Source organism: Agelaius phoeniceus, chromosome 35, assembly GCF_051311805.1.
Source record: "Agelaius phoeniceus isolate bAgePho1 chromosome 35, bAgePho1.hap1, whole genome shotgun sequence".
In the NCBI taxonomy this organism is placed as follows: domain Eukaryota; kingdom Metazoa; phylum Chordata; class Aves; order Passeriformes; family Icteridae; genus Agelaius; species Agelaius phoeniceus.
Window position 1 is genome coordinate 3,448,530 of NC_135299.1, and position 25,826 is coordinate 3,474,355.

General features: G+C 49.0%; 1 protein-coding gene across 1 annotated transcript; it reads left to right on the forward strand.

The window, feature by feature from the left end:
- Positions 1–9,665: 9,665 nt before the first annotated feature.
- Positions 9,666–12,917, forward strand: LOC143696468 (olfactory receptor 14I1-like). Its single transcript, XM_077192802.1, has 2 exons — positions 9,666–10,582; positions 12,806–12,917. The coding sequence occupies exons 1-2, from the start codon at positions 9,666–9,668 to the stop codon at positions 12,915–12,917; spliced, it is 1,029 nt and encodes a 342-aa protein (XP_077048917.1).
- Positions 12,918–25,826: the final 12,909 nt, after the last annotated feature.

The following is a 25,826-nucleotide window of genomic DNA, read 5'->3' on the forward strand; positions in this document are numbered from 1 at the left end:
AAGCAGCTAGAGAACAAAAGGAGGATCCTGAAATGACACGTCTCTTGTAGATAATTACACCAAAAGATGGTAAAGCAAATGAAAATCTGGCTATAAAAACAGTAATACAAAGATTGATGTATTTATGACAGAATAAATGCATCAAAGGAAAACACTGAGCAGCTCACTAGTAAAATTTATGGTACCTCAGATTAAATAACACTCAAACCTGACAGAAATTTATTTGGACAGTGCTAGAGCTTAACAAGAGGAACTTAAACTCAGCCCTAAAAGGATTTAAAATTAATGTCATTATCACCTTAGTAGAACAAAAAGTGCACTTGAGAGAACTCAAAGTTAATTACTATTAATACCAAACATAACTGAATCCATAAAAATTGGAATAGATCATTGTGCAAACTTAGTAATATTGAAACTTAACAGAAATTAAATCTACCAAAATTTAACAAAAAAACCTTTGCCTTATTTAATTTAACAGAAGGTAACTGAGCATTACAATATTGGGCTTCAATTTAAAAGAATTAAAATGAACATCCTTAAAAGTTATAGATAATGGCATGATGTAATTTTGTCCAAGGTTATTAACACAAAAAGACTACTTAAAGGTGAATAAGCCATAAATGAAATAACAGCATGATGGTGCACTGGAGGGATTCAAGTTGTAACAAGCATATTAGAATTATAAGTAAATAAGTTATGAGAAAAACCCATGGTAACTGCAAATTCCATGGAAACAGAAATTCAGTAAGACTTTTTAAAGTGCCGGGTTACTGGAAAATAAATATAATAAGGTTCAATTTAGCATATTGCTGAACAATCCAACAGCTTTTTGTGACTCTATCTGGCATCATTTTATATGGCACATTTGTCAGCCTTCTTGTTAAAGAAATCAGACCATGTTAAAATTTCATAGGTAATAAGGCGTTGCATTTATTGCTTTTCACTATAGTTGATAGTTATCCATAGGGATAGTTATAGGCTTTGTTAATTGCTGATATGTCTTTTTGGTATGTGTTTTTGGTCCAGTCCATTTCTGGCCAATCGTTTTTCAGGCATCTAAAGTAAAATTTGACACAGTATGTGGCCTTGGAGGACCCCAACAGGTCCAATTCTTGGGGTTCCTCTAGAGCATTGGGCAGCATTTTTGTCCACCTGTCCCAAGTATCTGCCAGGTTGGGTCTCTTACCTGTGGCACAGAGGAGCTCTGAGTTATAGACGGGCCAATCATCTGCTACAAAGGTGTCACGGTTTGACGCTGGTGCAATGCCAGTGCCCCCATGAAAATACATTCTCCCTGGTGTCTGCTGTGAGATGTGACCAGGAATAGAGCAAAGCAGGCTCCAGCTTAGGAATAAAAGGGAAAAAACAATTTTATTAACTTACAATATCTAAAAGAAACCCACAGAACTCAGGATAAAAAGCTTCCAAACATTCCTCCTCCCCCCACCAAATTCCCAATACATCACAGTAAGACAAAACCTTAGACTCTCAATTCAGTTACCACCCCTTAGATCACCAACTCTCAGTCCATCACGACCCTTTAGATAATCAATTCTCAGTTCATCAAGGAGTGAGGAGTCCCTCTTGTGCCACAGGCTTCCCCTGGAAACACAGTTGAGACCTTGTGTGTTTCCATGTCACATGTGGCACTGCCTGGAGGACGTTTGCCATCATGACCTCTTCCTTCCATGCCCAGTGCTCTCATCACTGCACATGGACCAGAGCTGCTTCTAGGGTTCCCCTTTTAAGGATGCTTTGCCCAGTTCCAAAAAAAGCACAGACTCTCACTTTTGGGACACCTGTCCCCCCCACATTCACCCTGTGGGGCCGAGGGGTCTCAAGAACAGAGATCTTCTTCTTCCCTGAAGATGGAGAGCACAGCCACCACCCTCCTCACCTGTTGTCTCTGTTCACACACTCCTTCACATAACATCACTGCACTCTCTTGGCTCCAAGCCATTGCCTCCCCCTAGATGCAGTCTCTGTGTCACAAGAGGGTTCTGTCCATAGCTATACAAGAAAAGTCCAGCCAAAGGCCACTCCATCGCCTCCTCCCTCCTAAGATTCTTCTCAACTTCGCTCATGGCCCATTTCCTCTTATCTCATCTCTATCTCTCTTCTCATTCAACTCCAGGAGGATCAGCATTTGTAAGGTTTCCATTATCCAAGAAAAGGGTTAAAAATCTCAGTCTCTGCCTGCCCAGAACTCCCACGCTGCCCTGACGGGCACCTTCTCGCTGCACCCCCCTTCTCCTTTATGGCCGGCCGTGCTGCCCGCATGTGATACCGAATTTCAAGCTGGCACAAGCACAGGCACAGGCTCACTCTCTTTCTCTCTTTCTCTGTGGGGGGCTGGCTGCCTGATGACTCCCCAATGTTCCTCCACCCTTCCATCCTGCAGGGGCCTTCACCTCCCCTCTCTGTCCAAGGCCCGGCCTACCTCACCCGGCCGCATGGCTTCCCCTCCCCTGCCAGCCCGCAGCTGGGCAGGGCAGCTCTGACCTCTTTCACAGAAGGAACCCAAAAGAGCTTCCCCCTGGGAATTCTCTGCTTTTAACCCCCTGTGTTGTCAGAGGCGTATCCATGTCCTCAGTGGCCACACCAGGTGCCAATATTCAAATCTGAGCACCTATTGGTTTGACCACAGCATCCCAAAAAACTCTCTTCCTTTTCAAACCAGGACATAAGGGCAGCAGGTTTTTAGATCATGAACTGGCAGAACTCGTTGAGAGAGCTTTAAACTAGGTCTGAAGGGGGTAGGGAATCAGCTGGGCTGTCTGGAATCAGGCCCAAGGGTGGTAAGCCTGAGTTAGGGGTGAAATCAGTAGCCCAGTCGGGGTGCATGTATACCAGTGCATGCAGCATGGGTAACAAACAAGAAGAGCTGGAGGCTATGGTCCAACAGCAGATCTATGATGTAATTGGCATCAGGGAAACATGGTGGGATGACTCACATGGCTGGAGCGCTGCACTGGATGGCTACAAGCTCTTCAGGGGAGACAGAAAAGGGAGAAGAGGTGGAGGGGTGGCCCTTTATATTAGGGAGGCTTTGGACACCATAGGTATTGAAACTAATGATGATGAATGTTGAATGCCTGTGGGTGAGAATTAGAGGGAAGACCAACAAGGCTGACATCCTACTGGGAGTCTGTTATTGTCCACCCAACCAGGAAGAAGTGGTGGACAACTCATTCTATAAACAGCTAGAGAATGTTTCTGGATCATCAGCTCTTGTTCTTGTTGGTGACTTCAACATGCCAGACATTTGCTGGGAAGTTAAAACAGCTGAAAAAAGGCAGTCCAGGAAATTTTTAGAGTTTGTGGAGGACAACTTTTTGTGGCAGTAGATGGGTAAGCCCATCAGGGGAGGGACTGTGTTAGATCTTGTTTGCAAGTAGAGATGGGCTGGGGGGAGATGTGATGGTTGGAGGCCACTTGTGATCATGAAATCATAGAGTTCTCCGTATTTGGTGAAGTCAGGAGGAACATGAATAAGACTTTTACATTGTACTTCCAGAGGACAGACTTTGGCCTGTTTAGGAGACTTATTCAGAGAGTTCCTTGGGAAGCAGCCCTTAAAAACAAAGGAGTTCAGGAAGGATGGGCATGCTTCAAAACAATGATCTTGAGGGCACAGGAACAGACTGTCTCTGTGTGCCAAAAGACAAGTCAACGAGGCAAATGCCCAGCCTGGATGGGCAAGGAGGTTTTGGAGGAACTTAAGAATAAAAAGAGGATGTATCATCTTTGGAAGGAGGGTCAGGTCTCTCAGGTAGTTTTTAAGGGGGCTGCAAGAGCATGTAGAAAAAAAAAACTAGGGCAGCCAAACTCAGAATTTCAAATGGCAACTTTTGTAAATGCCTTAAATTGAAAGATGTAGCTGGGTGTGTTTTCAATTCCTATCTGTTAGAGATGGGGCAGTTATCTTCTGTTAATTGGGCAGTTTTCTTTATCTTTGCCTCAATCAATCCCCCTCTGGGGAGGTATCTTCTGTTAATTGGCCATTGAGTCTCACTGTATGACTGATAAAAATTACATAATCTCATTGTGAGATGCTCTGCCCAGAGTGAGGAGCCAAGCATTCCTACTGAGATATAATCTGAGATTTTGGGACATCAGTACAGCTTTTCCACTGGATTCTCAGAGGAGCAGCTTTCAGCCCCACTGGATTCCCAGAGGAGCAGCTTTCTTCTCCACTGGATTCCCAGAGGAAGACCAGGCCCATCTACACCACCACTGGACCTTCAGAGGAAAACTACACCTTTCTACAGGATCCCTGCTCCAAGAGAACCCCACCTGTCACTGCAGGGGCACTGCAGCCACCATTCAATCGGACCGCTACCAAGACCAACAAGTATTCTGACTCAGTAGGTTTTTTTTGTTGTTTGTACTATTTCATTTGTATTTTTAGTTTTCCTAGTAAAGAACTGTTATTCGTATTCCAATATCTTTTCCTGAGAGCCTCTTAATTTCAAAATTATAATAATTCAGAGGGAGGGGATTTACATTTTCCATTTCAAGGGAGGCTCCTGCCTTCCTTAGTGGACACCTGTCTTTTCAAACCAAGCCATTAACCCTTAGAGGAAAATTGAAAATATATACCCCACACTCATTTTAGAAGTATCCTAAGCCAAAAGACTGAGAAATGTCTCACTGATTCCTGTATGTTGAATGTTGAAGCCATCTTGATAGCTAATGATTTAGAGCTGATTGTGAGTAATGAACTCAATCCTGCCCAGTTCTTGTATGGAGAACCAGATGAGGAATTTATACATAATTGCCTAGAAGTTATAAACTATCAAACTAAAGTAATGAAGGACCTAACAGATCAACCACTCCAAGGTGGAAAACGATTGTACATCAATGGATCTTCATGGGTAATAAAGGGGCACAGGGTATCAGGGGACGCTACAGTGCATGAAGGGTTGGTGGCCATAGAAAAGAGAAAGTTACCTTCCAACTGGTCAGCCCAAGGTGTGAGTTGTATGCCCTAAAACGAGCTCTGGAAATTTTGGCACAGAAAAGGGGAACAATATATATAGACTATAAATACGCTTTCGGAGTAGCGCATACCTTTGGAAAAATTTGGGAAGAGAGGGGGGTATTCAATTCAAAGGGAAAGGGACTGATTAATGAAAAACTCATTTTAGAGGTGTTAGAAACATGACAATTACCAGAGGAAGTAGCAGTGGTGTATGTTAAAGGACATCAAAAAGGGGTGACTCAGGAGGTAAAAGGGAACAATTTAGCTGATTTAGAAGCTAAAACAGCAACTGAATCAGAGACAGAAAAACTAATAATAGTATTAACATCCATGAGAGAAATGCAAAAAGTCCCTGTATTCAGTGGAACAGAAGAGGAAGAACTTCTCAAAATAGGAGCCAAGAAAGATAATGAATGGAAGTGGAGATTAGCAGATGGGAGGCAAATGTTGAATAAACCCCTTGCCAAGAAAATGCTAGAAGACATACATGGAACAACACATTGGGGTACACAATTGTTAAGTGGTCAATTTCTAAGGGACTGGGGATTCATTGGAATTTTCAGAATAGCTAAGCAACTAACTGAATGGTGTGTGATATGTCAACAAGTGAATAAGAAAATCATGAGGAAAACACCCATGAGGAGGGCGAGAACTAACCTTACAGCCCTACCAAAACATCGATGTAGACTTTACTGAGCTTCCCCACATACAATGGTGGAAGTTTTTGCCAGTGATAGTAGATCACTTGACTGATTGGGTAGAGGTGGTACCCACTGTGAAAGCCAGTGCCAATGTTGTGAGTAAAACACTTCTAGAATCAATCATTCCCCGATATGAGATGGTAAACAGGATTGACTCTGACTGAGAAACTCATCTTACATCAAAGATATTGCAGAAACTTGTTCAGGGCCCTGGGACTAAAATGGGAATTACACATTCCATGGCATCCAGAGAGTTTTGGTTGTGTAGAGAGAATGAATCAATCTCTTAAAAGAGCTCCAGTTAAGCTAATGACTGAAACCTGAATGTCATGGATAAAATGTCTCCCTTTGGCCTTATTAAGAATTAGAACCCAACCCCAGTCAGATCTGGGGGTGTCACCCTATGAAATGATGTTTGTGTTTCCCTTCCTGACCTCACCCCAGAAGGCTGCGACCTATGAGGAAGGGGAAGCCAATGCCAAGGAATAAGTGATGTCTATAGCACAAACCTTAGAAGGGCTAAGACATAAAGGGGCAACTCCTCAAACTACCACCCTGGATTTCAGAATCCATAATATTAATCCCGGGGATTGGGTGATGATTAAGTCATGGAGAGATCAGCCTCTAACTCCTCAGTGGGAAGGTCCCTTTCAGGTCCTGCTCACCACCGAATCGGGCGTGTGAGCTGCAGAGCAGGGATGGACTCATGGCAACAGAGTCAAAGGCCCAGGAGAAGAACCCAAAGAGTGGACTATAACATGCAGGCTGGGTGAAACAAGATTGACTCTCAAGCAGAGACTGAAAGACAACCAGAAAAACAACAAGATGTCCAAAAAGCAGAGTCAAACATCCACCAACCAGCTTGAGAACTGTCTTCCTGTTTTCATGGGTGAGAATTACCAGCATCTGTTGAGGAGAAGTACACAACGGACAATAAAAGGTAATGGGACAGCTGCTTCAAGAAAATAGGACAAAGGAAAGAGGACAAGACCGGGTTGGCCTCTGTACTCACCCCTAAGATGCACCAACTATGGGTAGCGACCACATAGGCACGGTAGATGGGAGTCAAAGCCATACTGGACCTCTGGGATGCCCTTTTGTCCATTCCAAATGAGTGTGTCTATGGAAAACCTGAGATTTTTTCTCCTGTTCCCACTGTCCTTGCCCACATCAACAGATGCTGGTATGACACATTCAAGAGAGAGAGAAAATTTTTTACTTAATTGTTCGAGCAAAATGACTTCAAGAAAAAGAAAAGAGGGGAGTGTTGTAGATGAGTAATCCTATGGTTGACTCTCACAATTAGGGGGTGAATATTAAATATATGTTAAGAGAAGTTTTGTAGATGTTATCCTTCCCCTTCCCCTTGCATTGTTAACACAGGATGGCCTCAGTAGCTGGGGCATTTGGGAGGGTTGGCTTGTTCCTATGGCAGCACCTGACCTCCAATCAAGGTGTGAGACAGTGATCTTCACCAGTGGACAGAGAAGAAGGAGTCAATTGACAAGACTTTGGGAGGGGCTAGAGGTATAAAAGAACATTCATTTTATAGATAAGTACACGGTGACTGAATTCTTTGCTCCTGCTGCTGTATTCTTTTCTTTCTTCAGTCTTCTGTTTTATTTTGATATGGTCTTAATAAAGCATTTACATTTTTGAAAGTGAAAATCCTTTCTCACATGGGGTAGGGGAATGTGGGTCAAGGTTGTCCACACTGGGTCAGATCTCAAGGTAAAACTTCACTGACCGGGCCAGACCTCCTTAGGAGAGACCCTGGATCAATATCAATCACAGAATGCTGCAATCACATCTTGTATAATAAGAACAGCAATAAAAGACATCCTTTAATAAAGGAATACATATTTCTTAGAAGCTCTTTGTAATATTTCTCCATAACTGAAAAGGAAATCTTCCTGATGGTCTGCTCCAGACCAGAGGGAAATCAAGGCAGAGACATGGTTTGTCAGGACTTGCTTGATCCTAATGAGCCCTGTGGTGCATTTGGAGCTCAGCCTTGGAAGTTCAGGGCTCAGGAGGAGATTGCACAAACCTTTCCAGGAGTCAAATTCAGAGGAAAAACTCAAAGTGTCTCAATGCATGAATGGGTCTCACTGACGTCCATCCCCAACACAGGCTCCTCATGGACTCCTTGGAGGAGAGAATTGGAGGCCAGAATGGCACAAAAAACCTCTGAGAGATTCAGAGTGGAAAGGAAAATCCAAAGTACCTTAAAAACCTTGAGTATCTCAAAGTACTAATGAGCCCTACTGAGTGTCAGTACAAAGCTCTCAAGGGACTCATTAAAGCAGATAATTGGGGCCATGATTGCACAAACATGTCACAAACTCTGTATCAATAGGGAAACACCAAGTACCCTAAAATAACCGAAGTACCTTGAAGCAGTAATGGTCCCACTGATTGTCATTACTGACAAAGGCTCTCCAGGGACTAATTACAGCAGATAATTGGAGGCCATGATTACAATAAACCTCACAGAGACTCCAAGGCAAAAGCCAAAGCCAAAGTCCTTTGAAAAACCTGCAGTCCCTGCAGGGAGCATGAAGGAGCCCCCAGGGCCATTGCTGAGCAAGGCTCCCCAGGGACTCCTTGCAGCAGATCCTTGAGGCCACTGGGATGTGGGGTAGGGGGGGATGCTGAGGGCAGGACAAGGGGCTGACAGTGCCCAGCCTGGCTGGGGCTATGCCAGGAGGCCCCAGGGCCTCAGGACAAGGTGTCTCCTCCCAGCCCTTGGTGGCACAGACCCTGCTGTGCCCCAGGGCACCAACACTTGGCTTCTCTTTGTCCCCACCTGTCATCACTGCCTGCAGTTCTCTGCTCTGCCTGGGGCTGGGGACACTTTCTCAGTCGTGTCCCTCAGTGGGACCCATTAAAAGTCCAAGAAACTTTGGAGTTGGATTCTGCCTTAGAGTTCCGGAGAGGTTTCTTCAGCTCCCTCTCAGGGACTGATGTTCAGGGCCTGAGCACAAAGGCCCAGAGGGGCTCATTAAAGTCCTTGTGCTGTGTCTGTGCTGCTGAGCTGGGCCGGGCTCCTGGCACAGAGGCGGCTCCTGGCAAGGGCAGTGCTGCAGGGAGACAGCTCTGGGCAGGAGCAGCTCATGTGCACAGCCCAGCAGGGCTGGGGCACTGCCTGCAGCCAGCCCGGGCACAACACAGAGGCACAGAGGGGTTAAACTCAGCCTGGGCTGGGAGCACAGGGCAGAGCTCACTCAGGGCTCACTAGAGCAGAAATCAGCCCAGGTTTGAAACAGTCATTCCCTGGCTGTGGGAAGAGAAGCTGCAGTTCCTGCAGGGATCTCCGGGAGCTGGCACATCCCAGAGCTTTTAGGACCTTTCAGGAGGACTCTCAGGGCTGCTCCAGGGCAGGGCTGTGGCCCTAGGGCAGGGCTGGCTTTCCCTGCTGTCCCAGCCCAGGCACAGCCCAAGGCAGCTCCTGTTGCCAGGCTCTGCTGCAGGGCTGAGCAGCCGGGGCTGCAGCCAGGGTTGCCCAGGGCTGTCCTGCAGAGCAGGGTCCTGTAGGGATCTCCTTGTTGTGCCCTGCCAAGCTCTGAGCTGCCCTCCTGGGTGCAAATCTGTGCCAGAGCCTCTGGGAGTTCCCTGAATGTCCCACAGGGAAGGGCAGAGCTGCCACAGCTGAGGAAATGCTGCTGGGTTTGCCCAGGGAGCCGTGAGTGTCCTTGGCACAAGGGGGTGCTGAGACCTTGCCCAGAGACCTTTAGAGAGGGTGAGACATTCAGGGATCCCTCTGCTCTGGGCAGGGTCTGGTTTATCCCAGGGTGGCCCAGGAGTGTGATTGTGCTCTAATTCCAGCCAAAGGTTTTCCCACAGCAGGATGAAGGGTGAGTGAGTTCCAGCTGTAGGGACTGTCTACAGGGAATGGGCCAGGTTTGGCTCCAAGCAGCCTCTCATGACTTGTCACTGTCCTTTCTCCATGAACAGGTGCCCATGTGCAGCCCCAGCAAATGTCCAACAGCAGCTCCATCAGGCACTTCCTGCTGCTGGCATTGGCAGACACGCGGCAGCTGCAGCTCCTGCACTTCTGCCTCTTGCTGGGCATCTCCCTGGCTGCCCTCCTGGGCAACGGCCTCATCATCAGCGCCGTAGCCTGCGGCCACCACCTGCACACGCCCATGTTCTTCTTCCTGCTCAACCTGGCCCTCGCTGACCTGGGCTCCATCTGCACCACTGTCCCCAAAGCCATGCACAATTCCCTCTGGGACACCAGGAACATCTCCTACACTGGATGTGCTGCTCAGCTCTTTTTTTTTATGTTCTTCCTCTCAGCAGAGTATTTCCTCCTGACCATCATGTGCTACGACCGCTACGTGTCCATCTGCAAACCCCTGCACTACGGGACCCTCCTGGGCAGCAGAGCTTTTGCCCACATGGCAGCAGCTGCCTGGGCCAGTGCCTTTCTCTATTCACGGCTGCACACAGCCAATACATTTTCCCTGCCCCTTTGCCATGGCAGTGCCCTGGGCCAGTTCTTCTGTGAAATCCCACAGATCCTCAAGCTCTCCTGCTGCAAATCCTATCTCAGAGAACTTGGTCTTCTTATGGGTAGTGCTTTTCTGTTACTTGGCTGTTTTGTGTTCATTGTTTTCTCCTATGTGCAGATCTTCAGGGCTGTGCTGAGGATCCCCTCTGAGCAGGGATGGCACAAAGCCTTTTCCACCTGCCTCCTTCACCTGGCTGTGCTCTCCCTGTTCATCAGCACTGCAGCATTTGTTCACCTGAAGCCTCCCTCCATCTCCTCGCCATCCCTGGATCTGGCCCTGTCAGTTCTGTACTCGGTGGTACCTCCAGCCCTGAACCCCCTCATCTACAGCCTGAGGAACCAGGAGCTCAAGGCTGTAGTGTGGAGACTGATGACTGGATGGTTTCAGAAACATTAAACTGCTGTCCAGTTTCTGCAAATCACTTGTATTAAAACTAATCCTTGGTACTTCTTGTGGTTGGTTATAGGTGTTTTTTAATTTGTTTTAATTTTTTTACTATTTTCCACAAAGAAATATCATTGTTTGTGCCATTTCTCATTTTGTTTCTCTCCACCTTCCCTGTGGCCACAGACTGTGTCAATGAGGGGCTGCACTCTCGGTGGCTTTAAAGGAAGTAATGGATCTCCCAGCAGAGTTTTCTGCAGAGATGCCCTTTTGTTGCCTTCTCTGGAGCTGCAGCAGCAATGTCTGTGTGCAGAGCTGGGGGCAGATCAGTGCTGGCCCAGCAGCTGTGCCCAGCAGCAGCAGCAGCAGCACTTGGTGTTGCCAGTGCTGCTGCTGTGGCCCTGCCCTGCTGCCCTGGTGGGCCTGGTGTTGCTGCAGGGCCTGAGTACTCTCGGGGCCGGGCACAGCCCTGGGGGTGGCAGTGCCAGGGCTGCAGCAGGGACAGGCCATGGGCACTGCTGGGGCAGCGCTGAGGCCTCAGGCCAGGCCCTGGGGGCTCCAGGCTCCTTGCCCAGGCTCTCTCCAGAACACGGCCAGGCCAATGCTCAGCACAGAAACCACCGTGAGCAGCCCCAGGCTGGCCGTGGGCAGGCTGGGGGCAAACAGCATGGCTGAGGCTCTGCAAGGGCCCTGGGGCAGACGGGAAGGAGCAACAGAGCAGGGGCTGATCCATCCCCAGTGCGCTGCACAGCCCAGGGCAGCGTCCCAGAGCATCCTCATGCAGCTGCCAACAACATCCCCCCTCTGCAGCCCTGGCCTCTCCCCCAGCTCACACAGGTGCCCCATCCTTGCAGGCACAGACACGGCAGCACTGGCTCAGCAGCCCCTGTTTGCATTGCTCACAGCAGGGGCAGCACCCCCATGCTGTTGCTGTGGGGCCATGAACCTGAGGGAGCACAAATGCCATCAGCCCCTGGGGCCAGCAAGGGCTGGGGGACACCAGGGAAACCACTCAGCTTTGTCCTGGCCTCTGCAGTCAGCCAGAAAGTTTGTTCCCATCAGCTGGGAGTTTCCTGTGCCACTGCAGACGCTGTTGCTCAGAGCCAGGGCTGCCTGGCAGCCACCCCCAAACTGCCCTCAGCATTTCCTTTGCTTCACCTTTGGTTTCTTTACTCCTCCTGCTACAAATTTCTTCCTCTTTCCCACCCCAGGGGGCCCAGAGATGGACACAGCACTCGAGGTCTGTGGAGAGCTTTGTGGACAGTTGGCTAGCTGAGAAAGGTCACGTCGACATCATACCGTTGGTTAAGTTAGAAGGAGGCAAGTCTAGGATTCAGCAGTCAGCGTCCAACCACTGACAAGGACATTGTGTCCTTGCTGCAACAACAGGATAGAAGAGAGGACCTTTTGCCAAAAATATGAGGATAGTTTCAGCAGAATAACCACAAGAATGTAGAAGCAGTAACAAAATAACTATAAGAATACAGAAGTAGGCGTGGTTGACCGATAAGTAATTAACCAATAATGAGCTCAGCTTTGCAATATGTATAAGCTTCATTAACACCAATATAAATATGTGTGAACTATCAAAAAGTTTGAGACTTGCTGATATTGTGTGCCGCATTTCTTCCGCTGATTTCCCACAAATGGTGACCCTGCGACGTGATACCGGCAACGGCAACCACGGTTGATCGGTGTAGGAGTTCGGGTCCTGTCGCAGCAAGGACGGCGAATAAGCACCGCTGAAAAAGGGAAGGTGCCGCGCCCTGGGTGACCTCAACGGAGAGCTCGGCTGATACGTGCTGCCGAGACCTTGTAGGGCTGCAACAGTGCTGATGTTTTTAAAGTGGATAGAGAAAGGCAAGCAGCATATGATTTATTTACTTGCTTTTTACAAAAGTGTCAGGTTAAGGGCATAGATTTGCAGAAAGAGCTTCCTGGGTTGTTAGCTTATGGGTATGAACAGGGAGTTTTTCAAAATCCTCATACAGTACATGAGTTAACGGAGTGGCGTAAATTTGGGGACAAGATGTGGGAGGCAGTCATAGATGATGATAAAACTGCAAAAAAGTTGGGAAAGCTGTGGCGGGTTGTGCATGATGAGTTATTACAATATCGGGCAGAAAAGAAGGCTGCTCAGCAAGCTAGCGTGGCACATGAAAAGAATAAGGGTTATGGGGACTGGTTTAATTGTCCGTTACCTCCTGCCACATCTACAGTTATTTTGCCACCAACATCGGCTCCTGCTTCAAGCAGCAGCTCACCCCCTGTGTGTGCTACAACAGCACTGTCCGCACCGCCTGTGTCAAACCCTCCATCTCCTCCTCCTAGTAATGACCTGATCCCTGGGTCAGAGAGTGACCTAGCGGGGGCCATTGCACAGGGGTGAAGGGAGGCATGGGCAGCGGTAGCAAAATATATCATGGATACGGGGGATGAGGAGGCTAGAAAAGCAGCTATGGATGTTGCTTGTCCGGTGATATATTCTCCTGTGGCAGGGGGCGGGTTTCAAGCAACAATAACTGCTCTAGACTGGACGTTGTTGTCGCAATTATGGTCCTCAGTTAGTCAATTTGGGGTAACCGGTGAGCCCACAAAACAAATGCTTGATTATATCTGGGGGACTCAGGTTTTGCTGCCAGCTGATTGCAGAGGAATAGAAAAGCTTATCTTCACTCAGCATCAGCAGCTCTTGTTTAATGCACACTGGCAGTCACTCTGTCAGGAATGTGTAGCAGTAATACAGCAGCCAGGTGACCTGTTACATGGAATAACCCTAGAGGAGTTAATGGGTCAAGGGCCTTTTCTTCGGACAGAAGCACAAGCGTTACTTGATCCTGATAAGTGTCGGGAGGCTATGCGTCTGGTGCGGTTGGCTATAGATAGGATAAAAGAGCCAGGGGGAATTCTTTCTTATATGGGAATAAAGCAAGGGAGAGATGAGTAATTTGGATCTTTTATAGATAAGGTAGCCAATGCTATTGAGCGGGCAGGAGTCCCTGATTTCATGAAGGGTACTTTGTTAAAACAATGTGCACTCCAGAACAGTAATCAGGACAAGGAATGTATTAAATACCCTAGGAGCTAATTGGTCTATAGAAGAAGCTTTAGAACAATTGGCGAATGTGCCCATAGGGAATCAAGCAATGTTAGTAGATGCTATTAAGGAGTTAGGAGCAGGATTACAGAAACAGGCAGAAGCCTCACAGAGTCAGGTGTTAGCTGCTCTTGCCCCCCCACAAGCAGCAGCAATAAATACTCCACGGGCTCCATCTCCTGGCCGATTCAAATGTTACCGGTGTGGAGGTATAGGACACACGCGACGGGCTTGTCAAGCAGCCAGCGTCTGGTGCCAAAATTGTCGCTTGGATACCCACAACACCAGAGCCTGCCGACGCCGCTCGGGAAACGGGAAAGCCAGCGCATCCACCAGCCGCCGCGCCCAGACACAAGTAGCTGCTGTCAACATCTCAGCTCAGCTTCCCTACAACCAGCCACCGCCAGGAGCCTCGGGCTGAACGTGGCAGCCTCAGTAGCAGTAACATTGATGACCACCCAACCGGACAAGGTTCCGACTGGAATAAAGGGACCAATCATCATTGATGGACAACCTATGGGATCTTTGCTTCTGGGACAATCATCAGCCACCATGATGGGATTGTTTGTTTTACCTGGGGTAATAGACGCTGATTATATGGGGGAAATTTGTGTTATGGTGCATACTCTTTTTCCACCTATACAAATCGAGAAAGGACAAAGGATAGCTCAATTGGTTCCTTTGGAACAAATGGCTAAAACTTTACTCCCTCATCAATCACAGTTGAGAGGGGAGCGAGGATTTGGTTTCACTGGAGGACTTCATTAACAATGAACCTGAATGAACGACCAAAGCGCACTGTAATAATGGAGTATCGGGGTGGGAGGCAAACCTTGGAAGGATTATTGGACACTGGCGCGGACTACAGCATTGTTAGTCTGGATTTCTGGCCCCACAACTGGCCATTACAGCCAACCACAGTGACAGTTACTGGGGTTGGAGGCCTGACACTTGCAAGAAAATCACCCATGTTATCTGTAACTATTGATGGAAAAACTTTGTGTAGTGTTTTCTCAATTGTACCTTTGCCCCCTACTGTACAGTGCCTTATTGGTTGGGACATTTTGGCTCAAATGGGAGTAGTGCTGACAAATGAGCACGCTTTAGGCTAATGGCCATTGTGTGGATTTTCCCAATCCCATTAACCTGGACCACGGACATTCCAGTGTGGGTTAAGCAGTGGCTGTTAAAAAGGGAAAGTCTGGAACAAGTTCATATACTAGTACATAAACAATATACACAAGGTCATTTACAGTTGTCAGCAAGTCCATGGAATACCCCTATCTTTGTTATTAAAAAGAAGTCGGGGAAGTATCGCTTACTACATGATTTGCGGGCTGTAAATGAACAAATGGAGCCTATGGGAGCCTTACAACCAGGATTACCTAACCCGGCTATGTTGCCAAGGGACTGGCCACTTTTGATTGTTGATCTTAAGGACTGTTTTTTTTTTACTATTGCTCTTCACCCTCGAGACACTCAGAGGTTTGCCTTTACCTTACCGGCGTTAAATAGGGAAGAGCCAGACAAGAGATTTGAACGCGTTTCTCTTCCCCAGGGCATGCGCAACAGCGCCACCTTGTGTCAACTGTATGTTGACAATGCATTACAACCTTTGCAGCAAGCCTGGCCTGAAACAATCCTTTATCATTATATGGATGATATTTTATTTGCGCAACTGCAACCTTTTACAGGTCAACAAATTCAAAAAAAACATGATGCCCTGAAACTACATGGATTGGCTGTAGCTCCTGAAAAAATTCAATTATCTGCACCTAGGAAATATCTAGGATGGATACTTACTGATCAAATTGTTACCCCCCAGAATTTGCAATTAAACATTAAAATACATACATTGCATGATGCTCAAAAGTTACTTGGTGGTCTACAACGGCTGCGACCTATTGTAGGCATCCCTAATGAACTATTAGATGAACTTCGACCTTTACTGAAAGGAACTGATCCGGCACAGCCTGTTCATATAACCTCTGAGCAGGTTAAGACACTTCAACACATACTGGACTGTGTGAAACAAGGCAGTGTTCAGAGACGCGATCTTAACCTCCCTATAGAGCTGACAGTTTGGTGTGGAACTAAATTTTTACTGGGTGCACTTACTCAGCAAGACAGAAAAACAGGGGAGGTGTGGGCCTTGGAATGGATATCTCCTCCACTTCAACAGCATAAAACCCTTCTTCAATAAATTGAAATTTTGGCTGATTTGCTTAAAAAGAGTTGTGAACGGGCGTTACAGATTATGGGAAAGGAACCTGATCAGATACGGATACCAATGAAGAAAGATACATTGACCTGGTACCTGACAAACAGTATGGAATTACAAGAGGCTCTGTTGGGAGCCGGTAGCGTGATTGCCACTGATGATATTCCCGATATACTGTTGAATTGGGTAGGGCAATGGGGTTGGATTCAATGCCCAAAAAGATCACAGAAGCCCCTGTTGGATGCTATAACAGTCTATATGGATGCAGGAAGAAAATCCAGAACGGCTGTAGTGACCTGGCAGGAAAAGGGACAATGGCACCAGCAGATTCTCCAGGCTTCTGAGTTGGATACTTTACAAATGATGGAGCTATTGGCTGTTGTATGGGCCATGATGCACTTTTCTGGGCCTCTCAACATAGTGACAGATTCTTTGTATGTTGCAGGAGTGTGTGAGGGAATAGAAGATGCCTCTATAAAGAGGTTCAAAACAGGAGGTTACATGAGCTGTTTATACAGTTGCAGAGGGCAATTAAGCTGAGGAAACATCTTTTCTCTGTTATCCATATCAGAAGTCACAAGTGGGATATTGGTCTGGGAGAGGGTAACGCGCAAGCAGATAAGCTAGTCTCAATCACACAAGCAACTCCAATTCCCAGGCAGACTATGGCCAGAGAGGCACATTCCATGTTCCACCAGAATGCAAAGGGCCTCCATAGAGAATTTCAGATATCTATGGAAGAGGCACGGGCAATAGTCAAAGCCTGTCCCATATGTAGTCACCATAATGGGGGCTGTGGATTAGGTCTGGGAGTTAACCCAAGAGGGCTGAACACAAATGAGACCTGGCAAATGGATGTCACACGTTTTTGAGTTTGGAAGGATGAAGTATGTGCATGTTACCGTAGACACTTACAGTCATTTTATATGGGCCACAGCACAAACTGGTGAGAAAGCAGGGCAGGTGAAGAGACATCTCATTAGTTGTTTTGCAGTAATGGGAGTGCCACAGCGCATCAAGACAGATAACGGGCCTGCTTACTGCAGCAAAAGAATAAAGCAGTTCATGCAAATGTGGGGGATAGAACACGTGACAGGGCAAGCAATCGTAGAGAGAGCAAATGGTACCTTGAAAAGATATCTGGGTAAATACACAGATATCAGAGAGCCACAAGAAAGATTGTTAAAGTGTTTATTTGTTTTAAATCACTTGTGTGTTTTTGGGGAAAGTAAAGTTCCTGCTGTAATTCGCCACTATGTACATGAAAAAGATGATGTGAAGCAAGATGTATGGGTAAGATACAGAGATCCTAAAACAGGACAATGGCAAGGTCCTGCTAAGGTGTTATATTGGGGCTGCGGATATCTTTGTGTTTCTACCCCTACAGGATCTTTGTGGATACCTGCTAAATGGACCCGAGCAGCTGTGTTTGATGGAACACCTCAATCAACTCAGCAAAGAGGATTGTCAGCGAGTGGAGATGAGGCTGTTGATCATCCTTCAACCAATACTTCTTAAACTGAAATGACAGTGTAGTTTTGCCATCGACCAAGCGGTTGATCGGTGCAAATCTGTTGATAATATATTAAGCTTGCTTTCGGCACTTTCTACATTTGAATTTAGAGGGCCTAGGATTTTAGCTTGTATCAAGTGTGATAATAGACATTGTGCATGGATACTGCTTTTTTGCGGGGGTTGTCTGGAAACTAAGTGGGTGCATCAGTCCCAATTACCTGAATTGTGGTGTAAGAGCTGTGATTTCTATTGGCAGTCCAACTCCTGGCAGAGAGAACTTGAAGCATTTACAGGGCTACCTGGCCGCCAAGGGTTACAGTTGTATTAATCCCCAGAACAGAAAATCCTTGCATGGTTTAGGTGGGAAACCCAGCACTTAGTCAAACGTGTTTTAGGGCAATCTCAGTCGTGTATTTTACAGTCTAAGTGTGGTCGGGGTATTCCCCTGTCACAGTCAAGCGTAATAGGTCCGATTTCAGGAGGTCAAGATCCCAACCAAGTGTGGGATGATTGTTTGAGAAACCTAAAGAGATTAAATCTGGGCAGATCAGAAGGGAAAAAGAGTAAAGGAAAAAAGAGATATTCTTAACGGTTTGTGAGAAACATGTTTACTTGCAAAATGTCTGCGTGGTTCAAAGCAGTGCCCTGGAAAGATCGGGGTGACATGGCAGCCTTACGCTATTACTTTACTAATCTTTGCCCTTTTTGTGGACAGTGCAGACCATCAAGTATGGGCCTCACTTCAGCCCAAGACTAACATCTGGGTCACCCTGGCAAACTTAACTAACTGGGAGGCTATTTGCCTGTCATTATCCTCTCCCAGTAATCCATTTACAACCAGTTTGGTTGGGTTACCAGCAGATCCCTGGCCATGCCTCTCACATGTACCCACCTGTAGGACCAACAATGCTAGGGCAAGTGTAGATAATTGGGACCAATGGGTTTCCTTTTTTCCCATAGCACCGCAGGAACCCCAAGAATTGGAGCTGTTAGGCTCAGTGATGGCAGATGCATGTCTTAATTTCAACCATAGAAGCCAGCTGCCAGCCAAGAACCATTCCAATATTGTAACTTCCAGCATGGCTATCTACTGTAATGCAACAGCCTGGTGCAATGATACCACAAAGAAAGTGTCAATCTCATCAAATGACCCTATTCAATTGCCAGCAGGATACTTCCTGATATGTGGGGAGCATGCTTGGCCCGGTATCCCATCAATGCTGCACGGGGGACCATGTACAATTGGACGGCTGTCTCTACTCACACCCAACACGTCCATGATACTAAACATGAGCCGCCACCATCGTCGCAATAAACAAATGGCTCATGCATTTGCTGCAGACTGCAGGCATGATGTAAAATTCTGGTCCCCAGAGGCCATAGTTGCAGCATCTTTCTTGACTCCAGGGGTATCAGCAGCAGGTGCTCATGCCGTTTTAAACAAGTTGGGATGTTGGCTTGCTAAGCAAACCAATGCCACCTCTTCAGCACTTTCTAGCCTTTTGCTTGATGTTGATTCTATTCGCCATGCAACGCTTCAAAATAGAGCTGCAATTGATTTTCTTTTACTTGCACAAGGCTATGGTTGTGAAGAATTTGAGGGCATGTGTTGCATGAATCTTTCGGATCATTCACAGTGCATCCACTCCCAACTCTCTGAGTTGCGGAGGTTAACTGGAAACTTACAGGTAGAATCGGGCTTTGGTATTGATGGATGGCTCAAATCTTTAGGCCTGGGATCATGGTTACGCTCTATTGTTAAGGTCAACATTATAGTGGGCATTTTAGCTTTGTTAGTATTATTAATTTTGCCGTGCTTTTGCATATGCCTACAGAACATGGTGCAAAAGATGATATCTGCTGCATTTAATCAGACCATGCTTGTTCAACAGAAAAACGGGGGAAGTGTGGAGAGCTTTGTGGACAGTTGGCTAGCTGAGAAAGGTCACGTCGACATCATACCGTTGGTTAAGTTAGACGGAGGCAAGTCTAGGATTCAGCAGTCAGCGTCCAACCACTGACAAGGACATTGTGCCCTTGGTGCAACAACAGGATAGAGGAGAGGATCTTTTGCCAAAAATATGAGGATAGTTTCAGCAGAATAACCACAAGAATGTAGAAGCAGTAACAAAATAACTATAAGAATACAGAAGTAGGCGTGGTTGACCGATAAGTAATTAACCAATAATGAGCTCAGCTTTGCAATATGTATAAGCTTCATTAACACCAATATAAATATGTTGAACTATCAAAAAGTTTGAGTCTTGCTGATCACGCATATTGTGTGCCGCATTTCTTCCGCCGATCCAACAGAGGTCCTGCCCAACCAGTGCTGAGCACAGGGGAAGAATCCCTGCCCTGCTCCTGCTGGCCACACCATTCCTGATCCAGCCCAGGAGCCATTGGCCTTCTTGCCCACCTGGGCACACTGCTGCCTCATGTCCAGCCTGCTGTCCATCAGTCCCTGCAGGTCCCTTTCTGCCTGGTTGCTCTCCAGCCACTCTGTCCTCAGCCTGTAGTGCTGCAGGGGTTGTTGTGGCCAAAGTGCAGGGCCCAGCACTTGGACTTGTTAAATCTCACCTTGCTGGATTTGGGCTCTGGATCCAGCCTGTCCAGGGCCCTGTGCAGAGCCCTCCTACCCTCTAGAAGATTCTTACTGCCAGCTGACTTGGGGTCACCACGGTTCCATGAGGCCCCAGTGTCTCAGTGGTCTCCATGATTCCATGAGGCCTCCCAGTGTCACAATGTCCCTTTGGTTCCTTGGGACCCCTTGGTGTCACAAAGTCCCTTGGATCCTTGGGTCCTGCAGTGTCACAATGGTGATGTGGTCCCCCAAGGCCCTGCAGTGTCACAATGAATCCTTGGTTCCATGAGGTCTGGCAGTGCAGCAATGCTCTCCTTGGTTCCACAGTGTCACAATGGCCTCTTGGTCCCAAGGGCCACCATGGTGTCAAACATGTTTCCTTCATTCCAGGAGTCCCTGAGGAGCAGCACTGGCCCCTTGGTTCCATGGGTCCCTGCAGTGTCACAATGGCCCCATCATGACACCAGGTCCTGCTCTGTCACAATGCTCTGCATGGTTCCACAAGGCCCTGCAGGGTCACAGTGGCCTCTTGGTTCCATGAGGCCTCAGAGTGCTGTTGTGGTGTGTTTTATGCTTGTTCAGTTTTCCCCCCATTGTTCTCTCAAAAGGTCCTGCACTGTTACCAGTTTGTGTCAATCCCCAAACCCCTCCCCAGTTGTCTTGGTTACCTTTCTTGTTCCCCACCCCTGGCAGCCTGCCTGTCACTCGACACCCCTGCCTCTTTTTCTAGAGAGTTTGGGCCAGGGTGTCGAGTGATTGGGTTAGGGGCCAGGGTCCCTCCCGCAACTGTTTGATGGGTTCTCCAATCATGCCAATCCTTAATGTATCCCTCTCTGATTTGCTATCTTTCACCCCTCCCACCCTCTGTAAAACCGAGGCTTTCCTTGCCTCGGGGCTCTCAGCTTCTTCCACCGAAAAACTCCACGTTTCCCTACCAATAAAACCACCCCCCCGAAGAAACTGAGAGTCGCCTCTTCATTTCATCCTGTGACTTCGGAGCTCTCTACTGTGGCCACATGTCCGCAAGGCCTGACATCGCCTTGGGCACAAGGCCCTGACTTCGGGTTGGGGAAGTGCCTGACTGGCTGGAGGTTGGCTGGACACTTATCTAGCCTGGGCGTTTTACTTTCCACTGGCCACCGCTCCAGAGTGCCACAATTAATTCCTTGGTGCTGCTGTGTCACAATGGAGCCCTGGTGACACAAGATCCTGCAGTGTCCCCAGGGACCCTTGGTTCCATGGGGCACCAAAGTGTCACAATTGTTCCCTCAGTTCCCAGAGTCCTTGCAATGGAGCAATGGCCCCTTTATTCCATTGTCCCCAGGCTCTCCCAAGGGTCTTCTTGGTTCCGCACTGTCACAATGGCCTCTTGGTTCCATAAGGCCCTGCAGGGTCACAGTGGCCTCTGTGGTTCCAGCAGGACCCAGACTGTCACCATGGACTCCTTGCTTCCATTCAGCCCCACAGTGTCACAATGGCCCCTTGGCTCTGTGCTGCCAGGTCGTACACAGTGTCACCATGGTCCTCTTAGTGTCACCAGGCCCTGCAGTGTCACAATGGCCCCCTTGCTTCCCCAGGGCCCTGCAGTGTCACAATCATCAGAGAATCAGCCAGGCTGGAAAAGACCTTGGAGAGCATCAAATCCAACCTGGCACCCAACACCACCTTGTCACCCAGACCATGGCACTCAGTGCCACATCCAGTCTTTCCTTAAACACTTCCAAGGATGGGGACTCACCCACCTCCCTGAGCAGCCCATTCCAATGCCCAATCACCCTTTGTGTGAAGAATATTTCCTAATGTCCAGCCTAAATGTCCCCTGGTGCAGCTGAAGGCTGTGTCCTCTTGTCCTGTCCCTGTTCCCTGGGAAAAGAGCCCAACCCCCACCTGACTGCACCCTCCTGTCAGGCAGTTGTAGAGAGTGATGAGGTCTCCCCTGAGCCTCCTCTTCTCCAGAATAAACAACCCCAGCTCCCTCAGCCACTCCTCACAGGACTTGTGTTCCAGACCCCTCACCAGCCTTGTTGCCCTTCTCTGGACATGCTCCAGCCCCTCCATGGCCTTCATAAATTGGGGGCCCAGAACTGGACACAGCACTCGAGGAGCTGCCCAACCAGTGCTGAGCACAGGGGAAGAATCCCTGCCCTGCCCCTGCTGGCCACACCATTCCTGATCCATAGGAGTGCCAGGGGCTGGATAGGGGAAATGGTGGGGAGAGGGGGGAGGACAAAGTGTTATTGATTATCAGCTATGAAGGGTCTTGATTTTTATATATTTTCACACAGCATTAGGAGGTGCTGGGGGTCAATATCAATTGGAAATTGCTGACACAAAATATAAAGAGGAGATGAATACTGGACAAAACAGTTCTCTTCCCTTTTTTTTTCAATACAGCAGATTCACATTGAAAACACTTGTGAAATTTCTCTAATTAACTTCAATTCTTCAGAAGAATTGAAATCGTTCATTATTCCTCTGGGCTGTTCTTGTTCAGGTGTTTTGAGCAAATGTTTATCAGCCTTTTTCACTGAATTCCTCAACTGAAGAGCTCAAGAAAGAGGCCTCTGGAGTAATAAAATTCATTAGCAGCCTCCAAGTGGCTGAGGATCCATGCCCATGAGAGCAGCAATGAACAGAAATGGGCACAGCTTTGTGGCTGCCCCAGCTTTGGGATGGACCCTGGGCCTGGAGCAGGAGCAGCTCTTGAGGGCCCCAAGGCCGGGGCTCTTGTGCTGCCCTGGGCAGATGGGATGGCAGCAGGGGCTGCAGAGCCCTCAGCACCTCAGGGGAGAAGGGCAGCCAGGGAGCCTCCTTTGGCCTTGGCCAAGCACCTTCCCCCATGGCTGGGGCTGAGTCCTGTGGCAGCTACAGCTGCTGCTGTGGCCTTGGCAGGGGCTGAGGCCGTGGGGCCAGTGCCCAGAGCAGCCTGGCCTGAGCAGAGCTGTGGGGCCAGAGCCGGCTGGGCTGGGCTGGGCTGGGCTCAGAGAGGCCCTTGGTGCTGCCCAGAGCTCAGGGCAGCTGGCAGAGCGTGCAGGGAGCTGGGCTGGGCTCAGAGAGCCTGGCCCAGAAACCATCAGTGTCCATCTCAGCCTGGCTGAGCGTGCAGGGGCCAAGAAGAGCACCCCAGGGTCTGCAAGTTCTCTCTGTGGCAGCTGAGCTTGTGACCCCTTGAGCCCTTCCAAGTGCTGGGGCTGCCCCTCCAGCTCCAGAGGAGATGTGATAGATGGGAGCAGACACCAATAATTACTGCTGGATTCTTTATTTTGTTTGCTTATACAGCTGGTCTGGATCCATATGTAGAGGAGGTGTTTTGTGTCAGATATGCTAGAGTGATAAGAATAAGAAGGTTACAGATGAACCTTCCAACCAAAGGTTATCTTTGTATCTGCTCATTAATGAATCATTATTAGCAATATAATCTCTGTACATGTTCATTGGTGAAATATGAATTTACTTTTTTGTATTTGGAAACCAGAAAAGGCCCCATCTGACTTTGTTTGGGGCTGAATGGTCAAAGTCACCTCCCTTGGTTCCTCCTGGGGCCCTGGCCAGCCTTTGGGAGGGACTCAAGAGGAGGATGAAACCAGATGTTGCCACACTAGCAGTGCTGTCAGTTTGTCCATTCAGCACTGTCAGAGCTGGGCCCTCTCCCAGCGGGGTTGGAGCCTCACCTGTGGCTGGAGGCACCTGCAGGAATTGCCAGTGCCCAGGAGTGGCTCTGCAGCCCTTGGCTGTGACAGCTTCCCCAGCTGCTGTGTGGGTCTGGGCGATGGTAAAGGCTGAGGGTAACTGGGGCTGGATCTTTCTCAATCACTGCTGCAATCTTTGGTGGGGATGGTTGGGTGCATTGCTGAGCTGCTCCTTTTGTAATTATTCTCTAATGATTATGTGTTTTGCTGAGCTTATGCTTTTGTAATTTTTTGCAGATTTACATTATATAAATTTCACAATTCCTTCAGTTGGTGTCTGTGTCTTTGATGCTGACCCTGCCCACTGGCAAAAGTGACCCTGTGGACTCCATAGAACCAAGGGGGCCCTTGTGACACTGAAGGGCCTCCTGTAACCAGGGGACCGTGGTGACCCTATGGGGCTCCATGGAACCAAGGGGCCATTGTGACACTGTGGGGCTCATGGAATCACAGATACCATTCTGACTCTGAGGGGACTCATGGGGACAAGGGGTCCATTGTTTTCCCCTCCCTGGCACTGCCCAGTTCAGCCTTTCCCTGCCCCTGCCCCAGCCCAGCAGAGCAGCAGAGTCAGGTCAGGCCCTGCAGCAGGAACTGGAGGCCCTGGAGGTCAGGAACAGCCACTCTGTGTCTGGGATGCTCAGCAGATGCTCAGTTCGGGCAGCTCCTGCAGCCCCAGGGCCAGCTCCGCTGCCCAGCCCAGCAGCAGAGTTGGCCCCGGGGCTCCTCAGGCAGCTCCTGCTGGCCCAGGGACAGGGCAGCCTCTTGCCAGGGCTCCTCTGCACCCCCATGGGCTCCTGCCCTGCTTCTGGCCCATGCCAGCTGCCCCCCGAGCCTTTCCCAGGGGAACACGTCTGTGCTGGCCCGAGCAGCCATTGCTGCAGCCCTGCCCTGCTGCCCAGAGCCCCGAGCTGGGGCTGCTGCTCTGCAGAGCACGGGGGCTGTGCTGCCCGGGGCCCTGGGCTGCCTCTGCTGGGCTCTGCCGCTCAGCCTGGGACACAGAGGCAGCTGAGGGTGCTCCTGCCCTGACCCACTCCCACACGGGCTCTGCGGGGCCATGGAGGGGCTCAGAGGTGCCTGCCTTGTTCCAGGCCTGCCAGAGGGGCTCGGGGCTGCCCTGGATCCTCCTGGGGGAGATCCCTGAGGGGCAGAGGAGTCAGTGCCCAGACTCCTTTCCCTGTGCCTGCTGTGTCCCTGGGCTGCAGAGCTCTCCTGGCTCACAGCAGACATTCAGGCCTTGATCTCAGGGTGACTCCCCCTGGCCAGTGCCCAGTGAGCTCCACTCCCTGCTGGTCCCTGGCACACTCTGTCCCTGCAGGTGCCCTGTGCTCTCCTGCAGCTCCCAAGGCCCTCCAGACAAACATTCCCCTGCCATCATCCCTGGCACAAGCTGCACACCCCAGGAAGGTTCAGCACAGACCATTCAGCATCTGATGGGCACTGGCCACCAACAAGCAAAACCTGACCCAGACCTGAGTCCCCTGAAGGCCCCAGTGAGACCCTGATCTCATCCCACTGAGCCCTGGGAGAATAAGGAACACAAGGAGCCTCTTGAGAGTCCTGAGAGTGACTCTGGAGGGGAGCAAAGCCTCCCTGCCCTGCCCTCAGGAGATGCCCTTTGCTGATGGAGCTGCTGTGCTGGAGCCCATCTGTGTCCCAGCAGTGCCCATGGCCTGTCCCTGCCTGAGGTCACAGCAGGGACACGCAGCAGGACAGGGACCAAGCTGCCAGAGCACTCTGGCCTTGCACCCACAGCAGGGCTGGGGAGGGGAGTGTGGAGCTGGGGGGAGCAGATGTGCAAAGAGGCAGGGCCATTGTCCCTGGCCGTGCTGCTGTACTGGGAGCCCCTTCCCTCAGCCTCTGCTCACAGGCACTGCCCCTGCAGAGCCAGAGAAGGGCTGAGGAAATGCCTTGGACACACAAGTCAGGGCAGACACTGGATTTTATTGAAATGAACAGGAACAAGACTCCTGAAAGTGTTTGTGTTACACAAGAAAAGTAGATGTCCACGTAGACATGCTCAGCAGAGTATTACAGTATTTTATAAAAAACATTATAACACTAGTAAAATAATAAGAAAAGGTCCCAGTGAAAAACTGCAAAACTAGGAAAAAAAGGCTGAGATTGTAAAGAG

Excerpts from the sequence above, each read along its gene's own strand:
- LOC143696468 (XM_077192802.1), top strand. The coding sequence starts at position 9,666 with ATGTCCAACAGCAGCTCCATCAGGCACTTCCTGCTGCTGGCATTGGCA. Across the intron at positions 10,583-12,805 it reads TGGAGACTGATGACTGGATG|TTATTTTGCCACCAACATCG; the intron begins GTTTCAGAAACA and ends CCACATCTACAG.